Source organism: Vigna radiata, chromosome 4 (genome assembly GCF_000741045.1).
Source record: "Vigna radiata var. radiata cultivar VC1973A chromosome 4, Vradiata_ver6, whole genome shotgun sequence".
Taxonomy (NCBI): domain Eukaryota; kingdom Viridiplantae; phylum Streptophyta; class Magnoliopsida; order Fabales; family Fabaceae; genus Vigna; species Vigna radiata.
In genome coordinates this window covers 15193069-15220068 of record NC_028354.1, presented here as the reverse complement: position 1 = coordinate 15220068, position 27000 = coordinate 15193069, and the positions used below count along the sequence as shown (strand labels likewise).

General features: G+C 34.9%; 2 protein-coding genes across 2 annotated transcripts; one reads left to right on the top strand and one right to left on the bottom strand.

The window, feature by feature from the left end:
* Positions 1–717: 717 nt before the first annotated feature.
* Positions 718–4089, top strand: LOC106758150 (hydroxyproline O-galactosyltransferase GALT6). The gene is made up of 7 exons (XM_014641085.2): positions 718–1623; positions 2050–2282; positions 2374–2664; positions 2746–2874; positions 2975–3148; positions 3364–3471; positions 3562–4089. The coding sequence occupies exons 1-7, from the start codon at positions 828–830 to the stop codon at positions 3769–3771; spliced, it is 1941 nt and encodes a 646-aa protein (XP_014496571.1). The 5' UTR covers positions 718–827; the 3' UTR covers positions 3772–4089.
* A 3988-nt stretch (positions 4090–8077) lies between these two features.
* On the bottom strand, positions 8078–16773 carry LOC106759545 (DDT domain-containing protein DDR4). Its single transcript, XM_014642763.2, has 12 exons — positions 16026–16773; positions 15810–15920; positions 13715–13801; positions 13588–13625; positions 13427–13508; positions 12685–12791; positions 12404–12569; positions 11048–11140; positions 10628–10751; positions 9757–9799; positions 9395–9595; positions 8078–9310 (listed from the first exon to the last, which is right to left on the bottom strand). Exons 1-12 carry the CDS (start codon positions 16398–16400, stop codon positions 8527–8529), a joined length of 2211 nt encoding a protein of 736 aa, XP_014498249.1. The 5' UTR covers positions 16401–16773; the 3' UTR covers positions 8078–8526.
* Positions 16774–27000: the final 10227 nt, after the last annotated feature.

The window sequence follows — 27000 nt, the reverse complement described above, 5'->3', positions numbered from 1 at the left end:
ATTGCAATATTTTAAACATAATAATTGTCTTAAGAAAAGTCAATGAAGAATAATAGATGTATAATTTCATGAAATGTAAAAGTTATTTTACTTTTTTTTTTATCTTATATCTTTGTTTTTAATATGTTAATATAAAGAAGAAATAATTACAATAAATTGGAATACATGTAGAGAGAGAGGATTAATATACACACAGGATTGATTAGTTTAAGTTATTAATTAAAGTAAAATAAAAGGATAAAATTGAAATTAATTCATTTAACTTATTCCAACTTAAGTGTAACTTTCAGTTCTAAGTCAATGATATATAATCATATTATTGTAACTGAATAGTATTTTAGAAATATAACTGAAAGTAGTCGATGTAATTATTCTGATATCTTAATAGTTATTAATTAATGTTGAAGTAAGTTTAAAATTATAGAATACTCCGTGTTTAGGATTTTTTAATCTAATTTTCAGTTTTAAAATTTTGATTAAACAGATGATTTACACACTAAAAATAATTTCCATTTGTTCATTAATTAATGATATAAAGAAAAATTCGTGTAATGTGACAGAAAAGCAAAAGGATCCGTTGGCAAGAAAGTTTAATGCTGAGTGGGCCAGGCTCGGCCACTTCAACGAAATTTCAATTCCAATATTATTATTTTCCTAATTTTCCTTTCAAAACTTCAAACCGTTGCCGTTTCTTATTTAATTTTTTGCATTTTTCTATTATTCCATAAAGTCGGTCACCTCCTCCTTCTCTCACGTCTCTGTTCTCTTCTCCATAACTGAGGGGAGAGAGAAACAGCGTTTGAAGAATCTTCGCAAAACAGAGCAACATGAAGCGAAACCTTCAAACGTTGTTTATGTTAACACGAAAACGATCGATTCAGTTTCTAATTGCTGCCTTTTTCTTCTACCTCGTACTCGTCACACTCGAAATCCCTCTCGTTTTCAAAGCCGACTTAACCACCGTCGCCACGCGCACTCACAAGCTCCTCAGCGAGGAGGACTCGCTACTCAAGGAGTCCCCCGCGCGTCCTTTCAAAACGGTTTCCAACGCTGACTCGCCGAGTCAACTCGCTCGCCGCAGCGTGATTTCGGGGCTGGTCCTGAACGACGCCGTGTTCGAATCCAATGGCAACGACGGGTCCTTGGAGCTCTACAAGCTCGTAAAGCATGCGCGCCAGATGGGACGGAGACTCTGGGCGGACCTTGAATCTGGAAATTTGCGGACCGTTGTGTCGAAGCCCGAGAACCGGTCCAGTTCTTGTCCCGGTTCGGTTTCTCTGTCAGGTAAGGACGCATTGGGCGTCGTGCCGCTGCCTTGTGGGCTCACATTGGGGTCACACGTGACGATCGTTGGGAAGCCGTTGGCGGCACGGCCGGATTTCGAGCCGAGTATAGCGGTTGTGAAGGAGAATGAACCGGTGATGGTGTCACAGTTCGTGGTGGAGTTGCAGGGGCTGAAGACGGTGGACGGTGAAGAGCCTCCTAGGGTTTTTCACTTCAATCCGAGGTTGAAGGGGGATTGGAGTGGGAAACCTGTGATTGAACTCAACACATGTTATCGCATGCAATGGGGTTCCGCTCTCAGGTGCGACGGTTGGAAATCCAAGGCCGATGATGATACCGGTAAGTTTCGAAACTGAAATCAGATACTTTTTTTGCCTGTTTAGAAATTTGATTTCACGTAATTAATTTGGAAATTGGTTCATTAGGAACTATTTTATGATGTGGAAGTTTACTAGTCATTTTAATGTGTTCTCAGTTATATGGTACTCTTTGATCTTTGCTTTGATTTTTTTTTTTCTGAATATTTTTTTTTTTTTTTCCTTCTTGTGATTGGAGAAACGGTTTAGAACGTAATGATCTTTTTTTTAACGTTATTCAACCACAAATGTCATCCAAAGATGATTCATTAGATGTCTGATTTTCTGCCCAATTGAAAGTGTAATTTTCTTAAAGAAATTTGTGATGTTCCATTTTGTGTGGTGAGGCTGCTTGTGTCTGGTTGTGGTTGGCTGAATTAAATTGAGTTATTGCTTGCATTGGGTGCAGTTGATAGGATGGTGAAGTGCGAGAAGTGGATTAGAGATGATGAACACCACTTAGAGGAGTCTAAGTCGACGTGGTGGTTGAAAAGACTTATAGGGCGCACCAAGAAAGTAAACGTTGACTGGCCATTCCCATTTTCTGAGGGGAAGCTTTTTGTTCTTACTATTAGTGCTGGGTTGGAGGGGTATCATGTTACCGTTGATGGGAGACATGTAGCATCTTTTCCTTATCGTGCTGTAAGTGATATATCCATCCCCTTGAAGTTAACTACCTTGACTTGAAGATTGATTTGCTTGATCACTCGATTTTGCATTTTGATTTTGGCAGGGTTTTACACTTGAGGATGCCACTGGGCTTTCTTTGGCTGGAGACATTGATGTTCACTCTGTATTTGCAGCGTCTTTGCCTTCATCGCATCCCAGTTTTTCCCCACAGCGGCATCTTGAATTTTCCACCAGGTGGCGTGCCCAGTCAATTCCCAACTCTGGCGTAGAATTGTTCGTTGGTATCCTCTCAGCCGGAAACCATTTTTCTGAGCGGATGGCTGTGAGGAAGTCATGGATGCAGCATAGGCTTGTCAAATCTGGAGCAGTGGTTGCTCGATTCTTTGTTGCACTGGTTGGTTTTTGTTTTGGCAGTTGTTATTTCGTTTCTGATGTTCAGCTGGCGTTTCTTACTATTTTATTGAAATCTTGGCAGCATGCAAGACAGGAAATTAATGTAGAGTTGAAGAAGGAAGCAGAATTTTTTGGTGATATTGTTATAGTGCCCTACTTAGATAACTATGATCTTGTTGTCTTGAAAACAGTGGCCATATGTGAATATGGGGTGAGTTATCGATTAACTATAATCATGCTATGAAGTACCAATTTTCGAGTGATATTTAAGATTTTTTTATGGAATATAAGATGTGGTTTATTGTTCACAGGTTCATACGGTTTCTGCTAAGTATATCATGAAAGGGGATGATGATACTTTTGTTAGAGTGGATGCTGTTATTCGTGAAGCAAGGAAGGTTCCAGATGATACCAGTTTTTATATCGGTAACATAAATTACTATCATAAACCCTTGCGATATGGGAAATGGGCAGTGACATATGAAGTAAGTAATCAGCATCCATCGCAATGCTTTTGTTCAAACGTTAAATTCTGAATGAGAATACTCTTGAAATAATGCTTATTTTAGTAATGTCTATTTTAATCCAAAGAAAGCCTGAAGTTACCCTGTTTTCATAGTTCCAAATTGCAGTTGCACCCTCTGTCGGCTGTGTGAATTTATGAACTGTGTTAAAATATTGATGGTTTTTTTTTTTTCAGGAATGGCCAGAAGAGGATTACCCACCCTATGCTAATGGCCCGGGTTATATTTTGTCATCAGATATTGCACGATATATTGTATCTGAATTTGAAATGCATAAACTAAGGGTTAGTAAACATTATTTATATTGCGCATTTTTCTGTGTTCTTCCTTTGATTTGAAACTCTGGCTGAATGTGTGATTTGGTCTTTATGCAGTTGTTTAAGATGGAAGATGTGAGTATGGGAATGTGGGTAGAGCAATTTAACCGGTCAAAAACTGTACAGTATTCTCATAGCTTGAACTTCTGCCAATTTGGTTGCATAGAAGAGTATTACACAGCCCATTACCAATCGCCTAGGCAGATGATGTGTCTGTGGGATAAACTGCAAAGGCAGACAAGGCCTCAGTGCTGTGACATCAGATGACAAAAGAGACATAGGTTCTGATCTTTGATTCCATTAGAAGGACAGAGAAAACAAGTTTTGAAGTGAAGCCATATACCATCTCGAATATTGTATATAACTCTGGAGCTTGGTTAGTTAAACATCGCCCTGTATAAAATGGCCTTTTTTATTCTCAGTTTATAATATTATTGGTTTTCTTGTTCTCTTTTCGTACCCTTTTTGGGGTCCTCAATTCTTTTGGATCATGATGATGATGATGATGATCTTACAAGTTCTGTAAAATCATTTGAGGGATAGAAAATATAGATCAATTATTACACCAAGCTGGTGCTTTTTGCCTGCCCTCAGTCTATTTTTGTTTTCAACTTTCCACTCCACCACTAATTTAACCTGGTTTGCCTCCGAAGTTGCCTATTTTCTCACTCACAATTTTAGTTATTGAATAATTCTTAACTAAATTTTGATCCTTTAGTTTTTAATTCTTTGTAATTTTTTTATTTTAGATGTGATGCAGTACAAAAATGTATGACATTGGAATGAAAATTGAATAAATTTGTAAAATCAAAAAGTAAACTGCATATAAAAACAAAAATCAAATAGGTATACTTGTTTGAAGTTTGAATTCGAATTGTGATTAATATATATTATAGTAACTTATTTTGAAAGTGACGGAGAAAAGTTATTAACTACTTTTCATAATAGATAGAATTTTGATCTTAGTAAAGTTTGTTTGCGCACACGAATGATGGTTACACACATTCTTAGTCGTGTGAACCTGGTCAATGATTTTTTTTTTTTTAATTCTTCACTGAATTTTTATAATCCAGAATAATTCATTAATTTATTAAAAACAGTTTCTTGTATTTGCACAGGTCGAGGAATGATCTTAAAACATAGTATTTCACATTTCTTATCCTTTTCTTATCATTAATTCATATAAAAATTATAATATTATTTTTTTGTGTAAAATTTTAAATTAATAAATTTATAGTTTTTTTATATTATACAATTTTCTTATAAACGTGAAATTCAGATTTTCTTTTTGTTCGATTCATCACAATTGGATTCTTCATAATATATTGCAAAACTTTTCTTGAAAATTTAAGTATTTTATTCATAAATCTCTTGTTCGTATTATTCTTCTCATATACGATGTTAATTATAGGATTTTTAATAAATATATACACATCACAAGAAAAATTTATATTTAATAAATCAGAGTTGATGATTACAAGACATAGTATTATTACAAAGTTCTAGAGCAATAGTAAATGTATAATTAGTAAATGTAAACGGGTGATGACATTCCAACAAGAAAAACATCTATGAGAGACTGTCAACTCGGATTGATGGAATTCGACTACATTATAATTCAAATTTAATATTTTAAAATTTATATATAACCATTTAATTTATCGAATTAATTAGATTATTTGAATTGTAAGTTAATTCGGTTAAATTTAAAAAAAAATAATTAAATTATCTTTCTTAAAAAAGGTATTTTTTTTTTTGAATAAATAACGAAAATATAGTAAATATTTAACTAAAAAGATATATGTATAACTTTAATAATAATTTTATACAACTTATTATTAAATTTTTAACATAATAATATTGTATTAATAAATTTATACAAGTTATTAATAAATACATTACTAAATTTATAAATATTAAAATATAAATTTGGATTGAGTCAAATATTCACAAAATTTCAAGTTGATAAAATAAAAGTATGTGTTATATTTGAGGTACGACATTAATGTTTTAACCCAAGTCCATTATGATAATATTTTTAGTATCAATTCTCATATTCATTTATATACTCATAATTTCATTTTATCTTTTTTTACTAGTGTGTTGAATTTTTTTTTAGCAAATTAATTTTCCCTCTGTCTTCAACAAACTTGACTATTAATTCTCAGAATCATATCTTAACTTGCTAGGTAAATCACATTTTTCACATTAAAAGGTCTACACTTTTTTTTTTTCTGAAAACAATACACATTTTAATATCAAAATAGAAAATATTGCTTGCTAAAACATAATTTTCTTTTATATATCATGAGCACTTTATATGTGATGTACAAATTTTCTTTTATAACTTTTTCATGAAGATTTGATCAATATGATTTTTGTTTGGTTTTCTTCCAATTCAATTTTTCATTGTTATTTTTATTTCCATCTTAATTATATTACAAAGAAGTGTTTGAATGCAATGTCATTCATCTCCTATGTAAATCCTGACATAAGGTATTTTTACCTATAAAAAATAAAAATAAAAAACTTATTAGGTTAAATTTAATTAAAATTAAATTTTAATTTATATTTAATTTAATTTATATTATATTTTTTTTAATTTTATTCTAAAAAATTTAAAATATTTGTAAATATCCGTAAGTTTTAAAATATTTCTAGATATTCTTTAAATAATTATCTAACAAATAATAAAACAAATGAATTTTTATTATTATAGATTGAGTAACGAGTAAATACTATTCATGTTCAACCTGACTCGTTGTCATTTTTACATACAAATTTACCACAACAAAATTTAAATTCTATTTCTATGTAATAAAATAGTCCAGATAGCATGTCTAATATACACCTAGGTTTCTACTTAATGGTAAAGACTTAATTGTTACTAATTTATAAAATTTAAGACACTGTTAAGTTTTTAAATGAGGTTTAATACCTATTTTGGTCCCTCTTTTTGGGGGGTTTGTTCAAATTGGTCCTCCCTTTTTTAAAAAGTTCAATAAGCTCCTACTTTTTGCAAAAACTGTGCAAGTGAGTCCTTTTTGCTAACGGCGTTAATTCTGCTAACGGCAGAGCTGCCAGCTGGCAAATATTTGATGACTTGTACAAATAAAATTCGTTTTAGTCCTCATATTGGTTTAAAAATGTTCATTGTGGTCCTTGTATTGGTTTAAAAATGTTTATTGTGGTCCCGTTTTAATACATGTTAAAGATTTCACACGTGATGTAGTAATTCATGCGCTAACCTTTTGGGAAAGTATAATCACAATAATTTGAAGCTTAATAGTGTAGTTTCACGTGTTACATTAGTAAGTATGGAGATGTGAAAAAAGAACGCATCAGTTTTGGATTGTAACACATGAAATTTTAGTTGTTGTTTTCTTAGAAAACCACAAAACTTTCCACAAGAGCATCCATTGACAAATTTGTGAAGCTGCTTACTGTCTCTAAGGATGATTTTCCTTTTTAGTAAAACGGGACCACAATAAACATTTTTAAACCAATACAAGGATCACAATGAACATTTTTAAACCAATATGAGGACTAAAACGAATTTTATTTGTACAAGTCATCAAATATTTGCCAGCTGGCAGCTCTGCCGTTAGCAGAATTAACGCCGTTAGCAAAAAGAACTAACTTGCACAGTTTTTTCAAAAAGTAGGACCTTATTGAACTTTTTAAAAAAGGGAGGACCACTTTGATCAAACCCCCCAAAAAGAGGGAACAAAATAGATATTAAACCTTTAAATGAAAGACCAAATTAAAATTTTTAAATAAATATGAGAATAACCCTAAGGTTTAATTTTTTTATAAATAGACTTTCCTTTAGTCTTCAACATTCTAATCAGAATTTATTCTTAAGGATTTCAGAAGCTTGTAAGATAAATTTTACGTTTTTTGATCTCGTTCAACTTACGCCCCTCCTTTCAATAAAACATTAGAGTTGAAAATGGGAGGTTGACGAATACTTTGGATTTGTAAGGGAAAATGTCCAAGTGTTTATTATGCGTTTATTGAGCTTTCCCTTAATAAATTTAAAATATTTTGGAATGCTTATGCTCTAATATAATTTTTTTAAAGTGTTATATATAAAGTAATCTAAAAATCAATTTTGCAATACATCTTTAAAAATATAACGTATAAATTTGAATTTTAAAAAAAAATTCATTTTGGGTCATATTTTTCAAAAAATTAAAAATATTAAAATTTTGATTCTTTATTCCATCCTAATGGAAAGGCATGGGAAGTGGTACAGGAACAGAAAGATAGAAGAACAGAAACTTAAGACTAAAATCAAGTCAGAACAGAACTCCCCTGTTTTCGTTTACAAAGAATACACTGTACAACTGTATTTCATATAACTTCAAACGGAAAGAGTTGAAATTTCAAATAGAAAAAAAGTATGAACTTAATTTTGTCCTAAAATCTTCTTTCCACGCTATTAATCTTAATGGTTTGAATTAGTTGCCAGCTTTTAAAATCGTAGATTATGAGGCAAACTAGCAATCAAAACTTCTATTTTGGATGCCAGAACAGACAAATTAAGAACAAAAGGGTTAGTAATTACGTAGAGAAATAAAAAGTGGGACCATTTTTATCTGCTGAAAAGCTGATGACTAAGAGTCCATGAGTAAAAGAAAAAAATAGAACTACAGGGCTTGATAATCAAAAGCCATATATCTATTTAAAGTTACAGTACTTGTTAACAGTTATTGTACACCGATTGGATTGGATGGGCCAAATAACGCCCAACAAATTCTCATTCACTTCCGTAGACCCTTTGAAGTAGAAATACTAAATACTAAAAAATGACTACCTAATCTACACAACTCAGTATCATGCTGCTGCTTCTGGTGGAAAATCATGCACCAAGGGCTGCTTAGGTTGCCACAGGAAGAGATCTACCCTTAACTTCCCTTTGAGGCACATAACAAAATTTATAGTTCTATTATCATACATGTCACTTGGTTTCCTTGATAGCAAACTACCATCATTGCTTTCAAGAAAAAAGAGGTACCTTCACAAATCATCATTGCCTTCATCTTTGGTTGTTGTATTTGGAGCATCATCAAAACCTGAGCTAGGGGCAAGCTCATTCAAATCAAGGAAGCGTCGCTTTGTGGTGCCTTCAACTTCCTCCTGGCCTGGACTACTAGATTTTTCAGGAGGCTGGATTTTGCTTTGTTCATTCTCCTCTACAGCAGGATATTCGTTGTTCCCTTCTGCAGGGTAAGTAACAGGCTCCACATCTTTGATTTCTTGTTCTTCATCGTCATTGCCATCTGAGTCTTCAGTTTCCATCAAATAATCTCCATTCTCAGAAGGATCTGAGTGATCATCTGATGCATTTGCATTAGACTTGTCAGGTTTAACGAACTCGGTTTCTGAATCAGACATCTCTAATTGCCGGTAATTTATACGTTTTTGTGTTGCCCTCTTACTGCGTCTTAGACCTGATTGAATCTCACCCACAGACCTGAGTTTAGTTTCCCTTCTAGTTCGGCCTGCCAGTCGCTTGAATTTACGGGGCTTGTCACTCTCCTCACTGACACTCATGGAATCTTCTTCATCGTCTTCTTCTTCATCTTCAATATTATCTTCATTCCAATTATATTCTTCATCTCCTTCAGAACCAGAGCTACTAGAAGCCTTCCTTCTCTGCTTGCGTTTCTGAAGATACTCTTCAGAATACACTGCTTCTCCCACAATATCATCATCACTGTCATAGTCAGCCTCATTATCTGACAATGCTTCAACAAACTCTTTCTCTGAATACCGTTTAGGCCTCTGTCTTCGTCGATTGCTGATGTGAAATAAAAGTTATCAGTGAAGTAAGATATAGAAGTCATCAGAACATATTTGAAGGGATAAAATCAGAACCACAAACCTTCTATCCAAGTCCAGTATGTCAGTTTGATTATCTTCCTCCATATCATCGAAGTCTGGTGATTTTGGAGACAGCATGCCAAAATTTAGTTCTTGAGGGTCATGTGAAGGGGAAGGACCACTCCATTTACCATTGGATAAAGCTTCGGGTTTTGATCCTGGTTCTCTTCTCGGTATAGCTTCTGGGGACGGTGGCTTCCGTCTGATATAAGAAACAGAAAAAATGTCATGAGTACAAAGCATGACAAATGCATATGACTGGCTCCTGTTCTCTCAATATATGCAACAACAAAAAATTACATACATATCTAGAACAACCAAATAGTGGTACAAGAATGTAAGATCAAAATGCAAAATCCGTACTTGGTTATCTTAATTGCCTCGTTGATGGACCGATCATAATCATCTGCAATGACAGCAATGTCAAGTTAGGTCAATTTAAAGCCTCAAATACTGACACTCAAGAAATGAGTTTACTTTTGTCCAACCAAATCAAAAATTATCTAGTTCAGGAGAATTTTTGTCATAATTAAAGCTAAACAGGAAGCTGAGGTAAAGTTACATCCTGGATGCACAATGAAACTGTGAAACTATCAGTGTCCAGATTCCGCTATCATCAATGCAGGGTAAAATTGCAACAAAACTTAGTGATAATGTTACTTTTTTAATTAAAAGATGTGGATGTATGAAAATTATTAAGGCTTACCAAGTAGTTATGAAAAAATCCAATGGAACTTTTATCAGATCCAACGGAAATCCCAAAACCAATGTCAGATATCAGAAAGTCCCAATAAATTATCCCTGTACTAACCAGCAGCCCCCTTGGTCCAAGCAGGGAAAGGTTTTTAATTCTACTAACCATACATTCCCTAAGAATAGAATAGATATCCTTCACAATATTCAAGGCCAACAATGTTTTAAATAGCAAACGTCTCTACTCAGAAGGATTTTTTGGAACCATCACATAGATTCAGCCTTCTATTTTGTCTGCTATGGCCACTACAGCAGTCCCACTTGTTGCTACTGTAGCAGTGCTAAAGCACACTATTTAAAACCCGGATTCAGGCTACTTGCCCCAGAAGGTACCTAGGGTCCTAACATACAACAATCCAACTGTAAAATTATTGAGCTGTCTAATAAACCTCAGCAGTCCATATAAAGAAAAAAATGAGGAAAATGACTAGGCCAACTCCAGCTGTGAAAACAAAATGCAAACAATGATGAAACTTCTTACCAAAAGTGTAGGTAACAGGTTTCCTATCACGTAGTGAACGCCCTAGAGCAAGCCCATCAACACCTAAGAAATTATCAAGAAGAAGAGCTTGTCTGTGTTGTTTTTTCATCAATCTCTCCTTTCTCTGCACAAGACAGGCCAATTTGTCAGTTAAAAGTACAACAGGATTCTTTATGAACCATTTATCAAGATAAAAAGAAGAGCAAACATGAATTGAAGTTCAAATCCTAGAATGCTACATCTTCTCAACCCATGCCAGACTAATTTTGTCAGTTAAAAGCACAATAGGGTTCTTCAAGGACCATATATGAAGATAAATCTAAGAGCAAACATGAATTCAAGTCAAAGTGCCCAATTTTTCAATTTTCTAAACCCACTGAGAGGAGGATAGGGTAGAGTAAGCAAACACAGATATAGTACCTTGTGAACCTTCTCAATTTCAGGAAGCATGTCTATCTTCACCTTCTTCCCCACAGAAACCTCCGTTCTGTTTTTACTTGTGAAAAGCTTCTCCTGGGCAATCAGATGAGTAAAAGCAAATAAGATGAAGCTAAACAAAAAAAAAAAGTTGCAAACTTCATGAAAATTGGCAGAATTAGGTTATTTTATAATATTTCCCTTTGAAAAAAAAAAACTAACGGTCAATCCTATCTTCTATAACAAAAATATATCTGCATTCTTAGGTCTGTCAAAGAAAAAAGGCATAGCAATCGAGGGAGATGTAAACCAAAGGATTCAAGTAGGGCAGCCAATCCCAATTAGTGGCAAAAGGCTTAGTTGTTATATCAGAATTCCAAAAGTTTATAATTTAACTGTAAAATGATATTAGTCAAAGGGTAGATCAATGGATTTTGAACAAGACAATTGAGAAAACAACTGATTACTACAGCTAATTTGATCTGCCTGGTTCCAACACTGATGAAGACCTCATTCTGGCCAACAACGTTAACTAATTTTTATTATAAATAGAAGGGACTTAATAATTATGGTGGCTTAAGGCACCCTCTGACCACTTTAAGTTCTTTGTTGCATTGTATTTTCTTCATGCATATAGTGGCTGAGATTGCTTTCTAGCACTTATTGATATTTCGGAAAAGATTGTTCTTTTTAGTAGCAGTCATATGAAATGGCAAGGAATGAAATTTGAAAAGTATAATAATGTTGTAATGTATAGTAGAATTGTAACAACCAATGTTCTGATTTTGTTATTGGTAGATATAGTGTATATGGGCTTGGCCCATCCCTACGTAATGCTATGTATGACATGTATATATGTTCCACTACACACAATCCTATCACAAGATAAATATATACCATTTCTCTCTACATGGTATTTAGAGCCTAATTTGAATCCAAGTCATCCCAGTGGACTCACTGTTCAATGGTGCCAATTTTTTTCTGGATACCATGTCCACTCTGATTTCCTACTGCCCCTTTCGCTGTAGATTTTTTCCCCTACAGTTATTAGGTTTTATTAACAATTGGTGAAATCTAATGGTTTCATTCAAGGACTATAACTAACTATGAATTTTCTACAAAATAACAGTTTCCTATTTGATAGGTTCACTTGGAACTTTAGTTAGGGTTTCTAAATCAAAATAAAATTAGTCTCTTGTGACTCCAAATATACATCACATTAATTTACTGATTAATATATTAAGTGATCCATTATCTAGTTCAAAATCTATAAGTCAAAAGTCCCAACTCCCAGAAAAACACTGCACACTCGTTAAAACATGCCCACTAAGCATAGATAGATGAGTTTGAATAACTTACAGAAACATCCAGAAATTCATCAAAATTGGTAGCAACTGTTTCCCACTGGTAGGTTGTATTAGAAAAAACCTGGGAACCTCTTGGTTTCCCTTTCTTCGTTTGAACCACCTCAGTTTTCCTTATCTCCCGGTACAACCTCTGACCAATATTTTGGTCATCTTCATACCTGCAATAATAAATGCCATGTGAATAAAAAGAAAAAAAGAGATAAATGTGCATTAACTTTCCAGTATGACACTTCAAACTTCGAACAGATTGAAGTCAAAGCACATGAATATTACCAATAAGAAACTCCATGTGAATCGCCACCAATACGGTCCTTGCGAAATGTTGAAAGTGGAATGCCATGCTTGATTGAGCTGTCAATGTAACTCCTGATATCTTCTTGCTGCAAAATACAAGTCAAGTTTAATCATGTACACTATCAAGAGGGATGATCAAAAGTAAGATTTATGAGTCAGGCTATAAATGATTTGCCCCTGAATCTGTGCACTTGGCAAGTTTTGATCTTGGGAATTTAAATACCTTTTACACTGCTCCAACCACTACCTCCCCCCCTTCCCCCGGCAAAATAAAAGAACCCCAAAGAAAGTTATTGCATAATAGGGTGACCTAGTTAGACACATTAGCCATTGGCTAACTAAAATAGTGCATGGTCATGCATCTCCAGGAATCTTTGTGAATGTTATTAAAAGAAACTATTGAGGCAAATTATCACACCCTTGTTAATAGACAAGCCCAGAGAACCACTCAATATAACAGATAGAATAAAATAAACCTAAAATGGGTGGTTGCAACTTGAACACAAAACGAGGCAAACAAAAATAGTGAATGACAGATAAATCACTTGCATATATCATAGTAGAAGTTAATTCAGTTCTAAACATGAATCGCATAGTTTTCAGAGATCCAACCTAAAAGAAAGGAAAGTGGCCTCGTTCTTCCATACTAACTTTCACCCATTCAAGGAAAAGTATATAAGAAATATAGATATATACATAGACATTAACTGGGCAAGGGTACCTCAACACGAATGTCACATAATGCTTTTAAGATGACCACACGAACCCCTGGATCAAGTGATTTATATACTTCAATCTCCGCTCTGTCACGTCAACATAACATGAGACTCAGTAAACACATAAAGTGGATTTTTGATGTTGCAAGATTAACTGTTTACTTACCCATGTGAAGCAACAATAGGAAGATCCCCATCCGCAACCTGCATTTGAATTCCCTATTCATATTAGCTCTGGAAACTACAAAATGTTATGTAGAATTTTCAGCTTGCTGAAAAAATATTCTTATTACCCAGTGCCACCAATCTCTTAATTTTCTGCATAATACGGTTATCCAAGTATCACGTGAGAGTGCCATTCGTGTAATTGGAGGAATTGCCTATAAAAAAGGTGCAATTAATGTTATCAGACTAGCAGCAATTTTGACAGCTTGTGACATTGTACAAAGAAGAAAGTATTGATCTTGCAGAGGAATAGATTTTGAGAGGGATCAATGCCCTATAAAAGACAATGGCAAACAACTCTCACAAGCTCTCAAACTGCAAGACAACTAGAATTAAAACCCTTGACTTTATCACTCGTTAACAATATCTATCTATCCACCAACAAAAGAGATAAGCAAGACTAATGCTATTATAATATCTAATCCAATTTTAAAAACTTAAATGAGTTCAAGTATCACCACTGTTTTGATTAACCACTTCAATAGATTAAGGACAAATGGAACTAAAGACAAAATTCAATAGATTCAATAGATGAAGGATAAATGGAAGTAAGGAGATAATGGCATTGAACTTGTGACAGAATTCGTTGCACTACAGCAGCTTAAAGTACAAAACTTCAACTACCTCTGCAAGATATGGAAGTGTGTGACCAATAACATTAAACAGTCTAAGCTTTCATTCTCCCCAGTCCGCACTATCTCTTTATCACTCAAAACCTAAGTACCTAACATACAAGTCAGACTTGTGCAGATTTATGTCGTTATTTACTCAAACCAAAATCTAAGTTTCAAAACAGTCCAAGTACACTGTTTTAATCAATTCATCTCCATCCACAAACTCATTACATCATGAATGAGTATAGCATGCACCATGTCTATAACAACACTTTCTCATCGCAGAATGGCAGTTTCAATACAGATCTAAAAGATCTAAACCCTCAAACAATTAACTGAATAATTTTCCCACATTATTTAAATCTGCAGGGAAGCTATAGTTCAAGTATAAACACTTTGCAAAAGAATTAGGTATAACAAAAACTCGTCTCAGAAGTTCTGAAAATTCTTCAGAGTAGGCCTTTTCTATAGTAATTTCTGTAGTGATGCCCGCCTATATAAACTCTCCAGTAAAGTATACATCCGCCTCTTGCTAGAATGATCATGATTATCTTTGACACATTGATTTGAACTCAGAAAATCAGGGATAAGACCAACAAGGATGAAACCCAGTGGAAAAAAAATCCAAAGGTACATTTGGAAGTTGTAACCATTTGATGCAGAATAGAAGCTTATACTTAGAAACAACAGAAATAAGTAAACTAAACTTAATAGCAGCACACTTGAACACTATCCTTCAAAAGCAAATTGGGCCAATATCAGGGCAGAGAGCACAAACAATCAGCAAAAGTCCCCAGTTTAACACTCAAGAAAGGGTTTCCCAACATGCAACAAAGGCCTCGAATCAATTACTTGTTTGCACCAACCAATTCCTGCCAAACTCAACTCAGTTGCAAATAATCATGTCCATCTCCCAGCATCATATAGGTCAACCATATTATGACCATGAATCCATCAATTTTTGGCTCCTTCCACAATTCCATCTATATTCGTTAGTGTTCAGTTTTTGGTTCCTTCCACCATTCCCACATTCAAAAGAGTTTCAACCACCGCATTGAATAAAGAGTCATTCCAACAGTTAAGTAGTGGCTAATACTGAAGTTCATCATTTGGATTCAATTCAAACTCTTGGAAAATTTTGAAACAAGTTCTGACCTTGGCCATTTGAATTATAATCCCAAAACACTCGTCTCTGTTTCAGCCACAGCAACCTCCAGATACCCTACACTAATAAGAACTCCACTTTACAGCTATTAATTTCCCTCGTTCCCAGGTAATGGGCACTCGACATTATCACGAAAATACAACTTCATAATTAAGGCATACAATCATAATCAAAACCACGGCAATATTACTCAAATTAAGAAAAAAAAAAGCACACCAAAAGAACATCCTACAAACTCCTAACAATAACAACAAGCACAAAACTAACACAACCGACATAGTCTAGAACTTCAGTCATCACCCATATTCACAGAAGAAAGAAGAAATGCAGTACGCACACAATAACAAACCAAAGGAAGAAAAAAATAAATAAAAAAGCACCAACCTTTAGCAAAGGCATATGTATATCACTCAATGTGTCATTGGGAGTGAGCAAAGCCGTCTCAAACTCTTCAGCCGAGAATTCTACTGAAATATTCAAAAGATGCCTAAAAAGCTGCAGCAGCAACAACAACCACAAAAAAAAAAATAAAAACTTAATAAAAAGAATGCCCAACAAACCCAATGAAAAGCACAAAAAAATCACAGTCTCGAAGCTCACATTTAAAAAATTGAGTATTGAAGCCAATTCCCACATAGACCGGAGGTTGTAACGCGGCAACTGTGCAGGCGGGGGCGGTTCCACCAGCGGCGTCACGATCTTGCCGCATTGCTGCGGCTGCGGCGACGGCGGCTGGGGCGACTCCTCGCGGCGAGGGTCCCTCTTTGCAGCCTTGGGCCTGGCCGGCTGCGACGCCGAATAGAGGCGTGCAGCCGTGCGAATGGTACAGGCGCGAGAGGGGCGGTTCCTGGTGGGGGCAGGAGGAGCAGCATCGGCGGCGGCAGTAGCGGCGGTGTTGGTGGTTGCTTCGTCCTTGTGCGAATCGGGTTCCGGCGAGGGTTCTTTGTTGTCTTGCAGGGGAGATCCTTGGGACATGGTGTGAGAGAGAGAGATCAAAAGGGTTTTAGGTTAGGTATGGTGGGATTACGTGTAGAGGATCATGGTTGGGTTAGCATTGAAGACGGAAAATCAAAGTGAAGAACGAGGGGTTGTAGAGAGAGAACCGAAGAAGGGCACTTTCTTTTTTTTTTTAGAGAGAGAAACAATGAATGTTTCAAAAAAAAAAAAAAATTGGAGCAGTGTTTTTTTTTTAAAGGGACCAAAGAGAGGGACACAAACCCTCAAATTCAAAGGTTCATGTACCTATGTGGTTCTGCAAATATAGGAAACTCAAGCCAGCACAGAGAGAGATAGATTTGTAAGCCTCACAAACACAAACACACTCCCAGCAATTTTGGTTTTCACTTTGCAGCTTTCATTTTTATTTATCTTTTACTTATACTTATCTTTCATAATTATTATTATTATTATTTTTAAATTGTACGGTTGCAATGTTCTGTTTCTGATGGTAATTTTAATTTAAATTTTCGTTACTATCTTTTAAAAATTTGATATAACTAATAATTTATGTGCGATTTGTGCAGCTAGAGATGAATTTTCAATGGAGGAATTTGGTTAAAACAAATTAATTAGCCAAAAAAATGATAATATTTATTTTTATTCTATTGGCAATCAGTTTTCGTTATTGTAGACTGATACAATGTATGACACTTAAATCGGAAGATCTCAACATCTTTTCATCTATCACATACATTATATATCTTCGTAGAAATAAATGAAATTGAAAGATCTAGACGTGGTAAGTAATATAGTTAAAATAAAATAAAGTAAAAGTTGATAAATAAAAAATCGATGTATTCTTATATGTTACTTTCTCATGGGTTTTAAAATATTTACTAATCTAGAAAAATCATATTTTTTAGAAATTTAGTTATGTTTTTGTTTGAATATCATATTTAAAGCTCTTTCGTAATTTAGTTTTGTAACAGATATAGGGTTTTACTGTACATTACTCAGTTGCTTTTAGTTTTGGAGTGTGGCTATTCTTATAACCTAATATTTATATATATATATATATATATATATATATATATATATATATATATATATATATATATATATATATAATTACTTCAATCTAAATATTAAAAGTAAAAATATTGAAATGTTTCTCATTCTTCCAATATTAAAAGTATTGATGGAAGAAGCATTTTAGATGGAGATGAAAGATGTTTTTTCATTAAAATATAGTTATAAGTAGTGGATCATACATTAAGTCAAAATAAAGTTTTTTTTTTTTTATAATATTAGTTGATACAAGGATACTTATATGTGTTCAAGTGATTCAAAATTATAATATGAAATAAATAACATAAAGAAAAAAAACTAACATTGTATTGGCCTGAGAATCCTATCATTTTCTTACTATTTCTTGTAATTAGAAAGAACATATCAATCATCTATTTTAAACATATTATATTAACCTTTAGATAAATTAATTTTAAGTAATTATGGAGAAACGTTGATCGAATTTTATAACTTCTACTATAATCATGTTAATATAAACATGTGAGTGAATGAGTTTATGATTAATTCATCTAGGTTTTTTTTTTTTTTTATTAGACAAAAATTAGCTAAACAAAATTACCAAACTCTATTCTTTAATATAAAAGTCAAAAAAGCAAGAATGGAAGTTATAGATATAAGTGAGTCTCTTGGATGAAACATACTATTTATATGATATCGAGGATTAATATAATTTTGAATTTTCTTTATTTTTTTTATTTTTTATTAAATAAAAAATAATTTTTATAAAATAGGAATTAAATGTAATGTTGGAAATATTAAAGATTATTTATTAAGAACTAATGTAGAATTAAGATGTTCTAATTATTTTTTCACTTATAAAGTAAAGGATACACTTATAACATAAATTATGTATGACTTTTGATAGAAAATTAGATTTTCTCTTGTCAGAGTTTTATGAAGTTATGAGTTATAAGAATTTTAGTTTGATCTTATGAGGTAACTTTTAATGATTAACTATATAACTTATCACTCACCTTTTTATTATTATTGAACGCGTCAATATTTTTCCCTAAATTAAATACCAAAACAATCCATTAATTTCTCATAAGTTAATATCATAATTTCGACTCTTAATGGCAAAACTGGACATTAGTTCTATGAGCATAATCTAGGACTGAACTTAGGAAAACTCATTATTGACATGAGTTTTAATACCAATACATGTCATAAATTTGAAAATACAAATAAAAATTAAAAATTAAACATATATATTACAAAAATAATATATTTTAGAACAGATTATTTTTCAACGATTTTAGAAACTACAAATAATTGACAACATGATTAAATTGCAGTTTTTTTATTTTCCAGTCATTTATAACAAAATCCACCCCTAAATCTTTTATTATTATTTTTAGAATAATTTTTTGACAATTTTTAATTAAACTATCGGTAATCCTTAAATATTTCTTCATAGTTCCCTCCGTCCTTGCCTTCATTCCTTTTGCATCTAATCTAATTTTCCTCCAAATCCTAATTATTTCCCTTCACTTCATTTTCCTATACTATAATCATTTTCCTCCCAACCTTTTGCACTGTAATCTTCAATTAAGGCGACTTATTGTTTTTTAATCTTGCCAGTTTGGTTTCATGTTGGTCTTCTCTTACTTGGGCCGAGCAAGGTGTTGGGGCATTTGTGAACTGAGCGAGGCATTGAGGTGTCTTATTGTTCGTCGAAAGTCCCTACTGATCCAATCGAGGGACTCTATCATGGTTGCATATCATCGAGGTGCTTTGCCGCGTTGGCTCCCGCACTGACTGTCAAGATAAGAAGTGATTATTGTGTTCGAGCTTGGCTCTCTGGTTTTGCCTCTCTCAAGCTAAACTCTCATAGATCTTTGTATAATAACACCTCTGTTTGCACATTTCCATTATCTCCATGTGTCAGCAATATGTCATTGTAACATATGTGTTACTATGGGCTTGAGGTTAACCGATCAGGTAGGGTGGCATGTAGCGGGAGTAAAACCGAGCGGGTAGGTGTGCATGAAATCTCTCGACTGCTCGGTTTCGACAACCATTTAGTAGAATTAAAGTGTAATTAATGTCATAACGGCTACGGTTAGACAATTAAGGTTTACATAAATGATCATTAAGAGGTAAATTAATTGGTCATATTCATATAAACTCTATAAATAAGGGTTTAATTTCGAGGTAAAGTTACTTTTAACTTACTCTTGAATTACTAAAGACCTCAGAGAAAAACTCTAACTCGAGCGTCGGAATATATTCTGCAAGTCACCTTCGTTTGGACCGATCAATTGGCTGGAGCGCAAAACAAGGAAAACGTTCGACACAGAGTTATCACATGCAGTAATCCTCGTCCCAATTAAGCAAAAACAATAAGTTATCGAGGGTCTTCCTCAAAGAATACTTTGTCATCATAAACAAATATAATGATATAATGTTCATCTACAAAGAGAGGATCTAACTAAACTCCTTAGTATTTTAACTGCTGAACAACACTAGAATTGGTATGCGAGGTGTATACTTGCATAAAAGAATAATAGGGTTCGAAAAAGAAAAGTGAAAAGTGTATGATGACTTTCCCAATAAATATACATTGTTGCATTGGGAAAATTATGCCTATGTTGAATGGTTAAAATCAGGGTTAAATATGTTTTTAGTCCCTAAATTATGAAACGATTTTGTTTTTAGTCCCTGTTTCAAATTAAGGTACATTTTGGTCCTTCTTCTTAAGAAAACTATAAATTTCGTCCCTCAAAACTAACTACGTTAAAAAGAAGCTGATGTGGCTAACGTCCCTGTCCATGTGGACTCCTTGAGATCCTCCCTCTATGTCATGACCTGCCCCACCTCCATCTCATCAACTTCTCCTGCTACTGTCCCCCAAATCACCTCACCATCCACTTCCAAAAGTTCATCCACCACTCCACCCTCACCGGCGACTTTCCTCCCATTCTCCCCAGATTTCCAGCGCAAGATTCTCCTCCGCTCTAGCCTCGGCTAGGAAACCTACCGCCAAGGAAGAGGGAGAGCAAGTCATGTTCCGCATCCTCAACAACCTCTTCGCCAACACCCGCGTCAAACCCAAAGACATCTGAATCCTCGTCGTCAACCCCATGCCCTCCCTTTCCGCCATGATTGTCAACAAGTACAAGCTCTGTGGCAATATCAAAAGCTTCAATCCTTACAGCATGGGCTGCAACGCTGGTGTCATCGCCATCAATCTTGCCAAAGACATGCTTTAGGTTCACCGCAATACTTATGTCGCCGTCGTCAGCACCGAGAACATGACTCATAATTGGTACTTCGGGAACAACAAGGCCATGTTGATACCTAATTGCCTATTCCGCGTCGGTGGGGCCGCCATTCTCCTCTCCAACAAAAGCTCCAATAAAAGGCGAGCCAAATACAAGCTTTTGCACGTGATGAAGACTCACAAAGAGGCGGACGACAAGGCCTTTCGGTGCGTGTACCAGGAACAAGACGATGCCGGAAAAGCCGAGAATATAAGCATAATATGCTCTCGGTTTTGATCTGTGAAATGAGAAATTTACCCATTTCCAATGAAGTCAAACCGGAAAGAACTAATTCCTACGTTTTCTAGAGCAGCTACAAGATTTGTCATAATAAAGTTTTCCTGGAGATAGAAAAAAATAACTAAACAATGACAGAAACTGAATCAAGGCTTTCGTATTATGGAATCAGATGTCATATTAATTTCTAATATCATTAGCATCATAATAGAAAAAATTGTGAGTTCATAATTTACAAATCAAAAAAGTAACCTTCGAAGCTCGACCCCATGGCATAGGAGAACTATTGGATTATTATTTGTTTTTTTTTTTAAATAAAGCCTTATTTCTAAGGGTTGAATTAGTTTAAGTCTGTTACCTATAATTTAGGTGTACGTGACTACTTTTTAGCCATTTCCATAGATTCAATTTTTTATCTTGTGAATGTAAAGGCTTATAAAAAGTCGTGCTCTTTCAATTGAATAAAAGCATAGAGTTATCCTTCACAAACAGAGTGTGCACAGGTTGTGCTTTGTGTAGTTAACAAGTGGTATCAGAGCTCCATACGGGACCTGATACGGAGTGAACAACTATGATAAAGAGTTAATAGTTGTAACTCAAGTGAGAAGAGTATGATAAAGTGAGAACAGCTATAACACAAGTGAGAAGCGCAAGTGAGAAGAGTGTGAGGTCTAGAAAACAGTGAGTGCACATATAGAAGAAAGAGAAATCGTGAGTGAAAGGAGTGAAAAGAGTGTGGGGAGTGCACATACAGAAAAAGGGAAACAGTGAGTGCATAAACAGAAGAAAGAAGGATGCCCAATATGGAGAAATTTTTTCAACCCGTCATTCCCAAATTTGATGGTCACTATGAATTTTGGTCTATGACCATGGAAAATTTCTTACTCAACAAGGAGATGTGGCAGATTATTCAAGATGGGATACTGCTGTTAGGTACCTACCCTACTGAAGCTCAAGCAAAGGCTGAAGTTGACGTAATGTTGAAAGACTTGAAGGTAAAAAATTACCTGTTTCAGGTCATTGACAGGGAGATATTAGACACCATTCTGGAAAGAGTACGTCCAAGAATATTTGGCAATCCATGCAACAAAAATTCCAAGGCTCAATCAGGGTCAAGCGAGTACAGCTTCAAGCCTTGAGACGTGAGTTTGAATTACTCACTATGAAAGATACTGAAACCATTGATTAATATCTGGGACGTACTCTCAATATTGTCAACAAGATGAAGTCGAATGGAGAGGTGATGGACTCAAGTACTGTGGTTAGCAAAATACTTAGATCACTTACCCCAAAATTCAATTATGTTGTGTGTTCAATAGAAGAATCTAATGACTTGAGACTAAGTCGTGATGAACTCCATGGAAGCTTACTGGTTCATGAGCAGAGAATGCAGGACTCACAACCCGATGAACAAGTGCTGAAAATTTCTCATGATAGTAGATCAGAAATAGGATACAACCGAGGAGGTGGTGGCAGATATAGCCAAGGAGGTGGCGGATACAACCGAGGAGTTGGTGGATGTGGTCGTGGAAGACAATCATTTAATAAAGCACTTATGGAGTGTTTTCGGTGTCACAAACTTGGACACTTCCAATATGAGTGCCCACAGCTTGAAAAACAAGCATATTATGCAATGTATGAGGAATCATCAAGGGTAGAAGATGAAATTTTATTGGTAGCATATGAAGAAACAAATCATGTGCAGCAAGAAGACTGGTTTCTTGATTCTGGTTGCAGTAACCATATGACCGGAAATAAATAATGGTTTACCAAGATACACGAATAGGGACTATGCAAGACCGTCAAGCTTGGTAATGACAACACTATGGCAGTAAAAGCAAAAGGAGACATTCGAGTTTGTATTAATGGCTGCTCACATATCATCACAGATGTATATTATGTTCCAGAACTTAGAACCAATCTTCTAAGTTTAGGGCAACTCCAAGAGAAAAGTTTGGCTGTATTGATTCAAAATGACACCTGTAAAATTTTCCATCTAGATCGCGGATTACTTCTTCATTCTAGCATGAAAGGAAATAGGATGTTTTATTTAACATCCTCAATGAACCCCCGTGAATCACAATGTCTTCATGTAGATGAATCTTTTGAACGAGAATTACAACTTTGGCATAAAAGGTTTGCGCATCTGAACTTTCAAGGACTTTGCACACTTGCCAACAAACATTTGGTAACCGACCTCCCACCTCTAAAGGCGTCCAAAGAAACATGCACCTCGTGTCTCACTGGAAAACAACATAGGGACACCATACCAAGACAAAGTCCTTGGAGAGCGTCGAAGAAACTCCAATTAATTCACGCTGATGCGTGTGGTCCCATTTCACCCTCGTCTCACAGCAACAAGAAGTACATTCTAAGTTTCATTAATGATTACTCTCGTAAAGCATGGGTTTACTTTCTACATGCAAAATCTGAAACATTTAGTGCATTCAAAAGCTTTAAAGCCCGTGTGGAAAAAGAAGCCAACGCTTCCATTATTTGTCTAAGAACTGATAGAGGTGGTGAATTTACCTCTGAGGAATTTGAAAATTACTGCAATCATCAAGGGATTTCAAGACAAAAGACCACAACTTACACTCCACAACAAAACGAAGTTGTAGAAAGAAAGAATTGCACTATCTTGAATGCGGTTCGAGTAGTCTTACATGAGAAATGTGTTCCAAAGTCATACTGGCCTGATGTTTTCCAGTGGTGCGTTCATGTCCAAAACCTAAGTCCATCATCGACAATAAATCACCAAACATCGAAAGCACTTTGGAGTGGAGTCAAACCACATGTTGGCTACTTTCGAATATTTGGTTGCATTGGTCACGTTCATATTCCAGATCAGAAGCGCAACAAATTAGATGATAAAAGTTAGTCGTCTATACTCTTGGGGATAAGTGAAGAATCAAAAGCTTACAAACTATACAATCCTGCTAACAATAAATTCATCATAAGCAGGGATATAGTGTTTGAGGAGGACAAAAGCTGGAATTGGCATGGCAATTCAAAGGATGATACTCGAGAAAGTGAAGCCCCAGTCCTAGAAGAGACACCAATAGACTCTTTCCCACACGAACCAGTCAATCATGACACCAGTTCAAACCCACTAATTAGTTCTGATTCAGACTCAGAATCTCATCATCATTCGACTCAAGGGAGGGCAACAAGACAGAGGCGACCACTTGCATGGATGACCGATTATGAAACAAACCTTTCGATAGCAGAAGAAGAGAGCTTACAAGCCATGATGATGTACGAGTTTGAAGATCCTCTCTCATTCGAAGAAGCTCATACAAATCCAAATTGGAGAGATGCAATGAACGCTGAAATTGAAGCAATAGAAAGAAATAACACTTGGGAACTCGTAGATCTTCCAAAAGAAGTTACACCTATCGGTGTGAAGTGGATATTTAAGACCAAACTCAATGAAAGAGGTCTGATAGAGAAATACAAGGCCAGATTGGTTACTAAAGGTTACGCTCAAAGATTCGGAATCGATTATACTGAAGTTTTTGCCCCAGTCGCTCGACTTGATACAGTGAGAGTCTTATTAGCCTTGGCAGCCCAAGGAACATGGGAAGTCTTCCAGCTTGATGTAAAAAGTGCATTTTTACATGGTGAACTTCAAGAAGAGGTGTTTGTCCAGCAACCTGAAGGGTTTAACAAAAGGGGTAGAGAAAATCAAGTGTATCGTCTCAAGAAAGCTCTTTATGGGCTTAAGCAAGCTCCACGAGCTTGGTATAGTAGGATTGAAGCATATTTTGCAAAAGAACACTTTGATTGGTGCTCTAGTGAGCACACCTTGTTCATTAAAAGGTTTGATGGTAATAGTCTAATTGTTAGCTTATATGTTGATGACATAATTTTTACTAGCAATAGTCATCAAATGTGTGAGGACTTCAAGTGTTTGATGCAATTAGAATTTGACATGACGGATTTGGGAAGAATGAGGTACTTCCTAGGAATTGAAGTTATACAAAGTGATATAGGAATTTTCATTTGCCAAAGACGTTATGCCCGTGAGATGTTAGCTCGGTTCAACATGTCCGAATGCAATCCTGTTTGCAATCCAATTGTGTCAGGCACTGTACTATCCAAAGATGATGAAGGAACATTAGTTGATGCCACCAAATTTAAACAAGTTGTTGGCAGTCTCATGTTCCTAACTACCACTCGACCAGATCTAATGTTCGGAGTAAGTCTAATTAGCAAGTACATGGCTACTCCAAAGGCATCACATGTGGCTGCCACAAAGCGTATTCTGAGGTATGTAAAAGGTACCATTGAGTACGGTATTTTATACCAAAAGGGAGGAAAAAATGAAATCATAGCCTATAGTGACAACAACTAAGCTGGGGATTTGGATGATAGACGAAGCACTTCTGATGCAGTATTCATAATAGGATCAGGGGTTGTATCACGGGCTTCGAAAAAGCAGTCAGTAGTTAGCTTATCAACTACAGAGGCAGAATATATAGTTGCAGCAGCATGTGCTTGTCAATATATTTGGCTTCGCAGAATTTTAGAACATATTGGGATCGAAAGAAAGGAACCAATCACAATTCTATGCGATAACAACTCTACTATTCAGCTTTCCAAAAATCTTGTCTTTCATGGACGTAGTAAGCACATTGCAGTAAAATTTCACTTTCTTAGAGATATCGTAAATGATCATGTTGTTCAATTGAAGTATTGCAATACTCAGGAATAGGTGGCAGATATAATGACTAAGGCGGTGAAGCTTGAACAATTTGAGAAACTTCGACAAATGCTTGGAGTAGTTGATATTACTACTATAAGCTAGAGCTTAAGGGAGGGATTGTTGGATTATTATTTGTTTTTTTTTTTTTAAATAAAGCCCTATTTCTAAGGGTTGAACTAGTTTAAGTCTGTTACCTATAATTTAGGTGTACGTGACTACTTTTTAGCCATTTCCACAGATTCAGTTTTTTATCTTGTGAATGTAAAGGCTTATAAAATGTCGTGCTCTTTCAATTGAATAAAAGCAGAGAGTTATCCTTTCACAAACAGAGTGTGAACAAGTTGTGCTTTGTGTAGTTAACAAGAACAATCTCTTCGGTTCCAGATTTATGTAAAATGCCCACTAGTTTATAACTTTCTTCTACAGAAATGCTAAAAAATTAATTTAACAGTTGCAAGTCAATTTCTCTTACATTAATATTCTACTGTTTTTAACCATTGCAATTAAAGATTGAACTTGGGAGACAATCTTCAATAAACCCTAAAGATTGAACATGCAAATAAGAAAAATTCAAACTTGAAATGCGAGAAAGACTCGGTAAAAATGCAATTGATAAGAAAAGACAAGTTAGGTAAGATGGTGTGACGCTTCCAACATCTCACAGTTAATTTGCTTCAATACACTATTTCATATTACGCCTCTGCACGTAGAGGTTTCGAGGATGATGCTACACAAGTTCGAGATCACCTTGTTGAGTTCGATTTGGCTTACACAGAGGCGAAAGGGCAAATGAGAAAGGGGGGTGTGGCAGATTTTGTGGATTCAAGTGTAATTGTGCGTTTGTAGCGTGGCAAAGGTTGAAATGGAAAGATGTCACGTGGATCCGAGACGTTAGCCACATCAGCTTTTCTTTAATGTCGTTAGTTTTGGGAACGAAATTTGTAATTTTCTTAAGAAGAAGGACCAAAGTCTATTTTAATTTAAAAAAGGGACTAAAAACAAAATCGTTTAATAGTTTAGGAACTAAACACATATTTAACCCTTACAATAATTACCAAAATGGTTCATACACCATATGGTTTACTTCTAGCTAATTATAGAGAAAATATAGTTTAAATAAGCAACATAAAGTATATTTTGTTTCTTCTTATCAGCCATCATCACTTTAATGATGAGAGTAGAGAATGATGGAGCCGAGTTACAGAATAGAAAGTTTATTATGTTTTCCTTGATTTGTTTTAAACACCTGTTACATTTTTTGTTTAGTGTAATATCTTATATACTTTCTTTGAAGATGTGACAATTTTAATAATAAATTAGAAAAGTGGAACAAAGCATTCCC

Bases quoted from the DNA above. Each gene is read 5' to 3' on its own strand.
- LOC106758150 (XM_014641085.2), top strand. From the start codon at position 828: ATGAAGCGAAACCTTCAAACGTTGTTTATGTTAACACGAAAACGATCG. The intron at 1,624-2,049 runs GTAAGTTTCGAA...CATTGGGTGCAG, and splicing joins CAAGGCCGATGATGATACCG to TTGATAGGATGGTGAAGTGC. The intron at 3,472-3,561 runs GTTAGTAAACAT...GTCTTTATGCAG, and splicing joins TTGAAATGCATAAACTAAGG to TTGTTTAAGATGGAAGATGT.
- LOC106759545 (XM_014642763.2), bottom strand. From the start codon at position 16,400: ATGTCCCAAGGATCTCCCCTGCAAGACAACAAAGAACCCTCGCCGGAA. The intron at 11,141-12,403 runs GTAAGTTATTCA...CTGATTGCCCAG, and splicing joins ATGAATTTCTGGATGTTTCT to GAGAAGCTTTTCACAAGTAA. The intron at 9,311-9,394 runs GTTTGTGGTTCT...ATTTCACATCAG, and splicing joins ATACTGGACTTGGATAGAAG to CAATCGACGAAGACAGAGGC.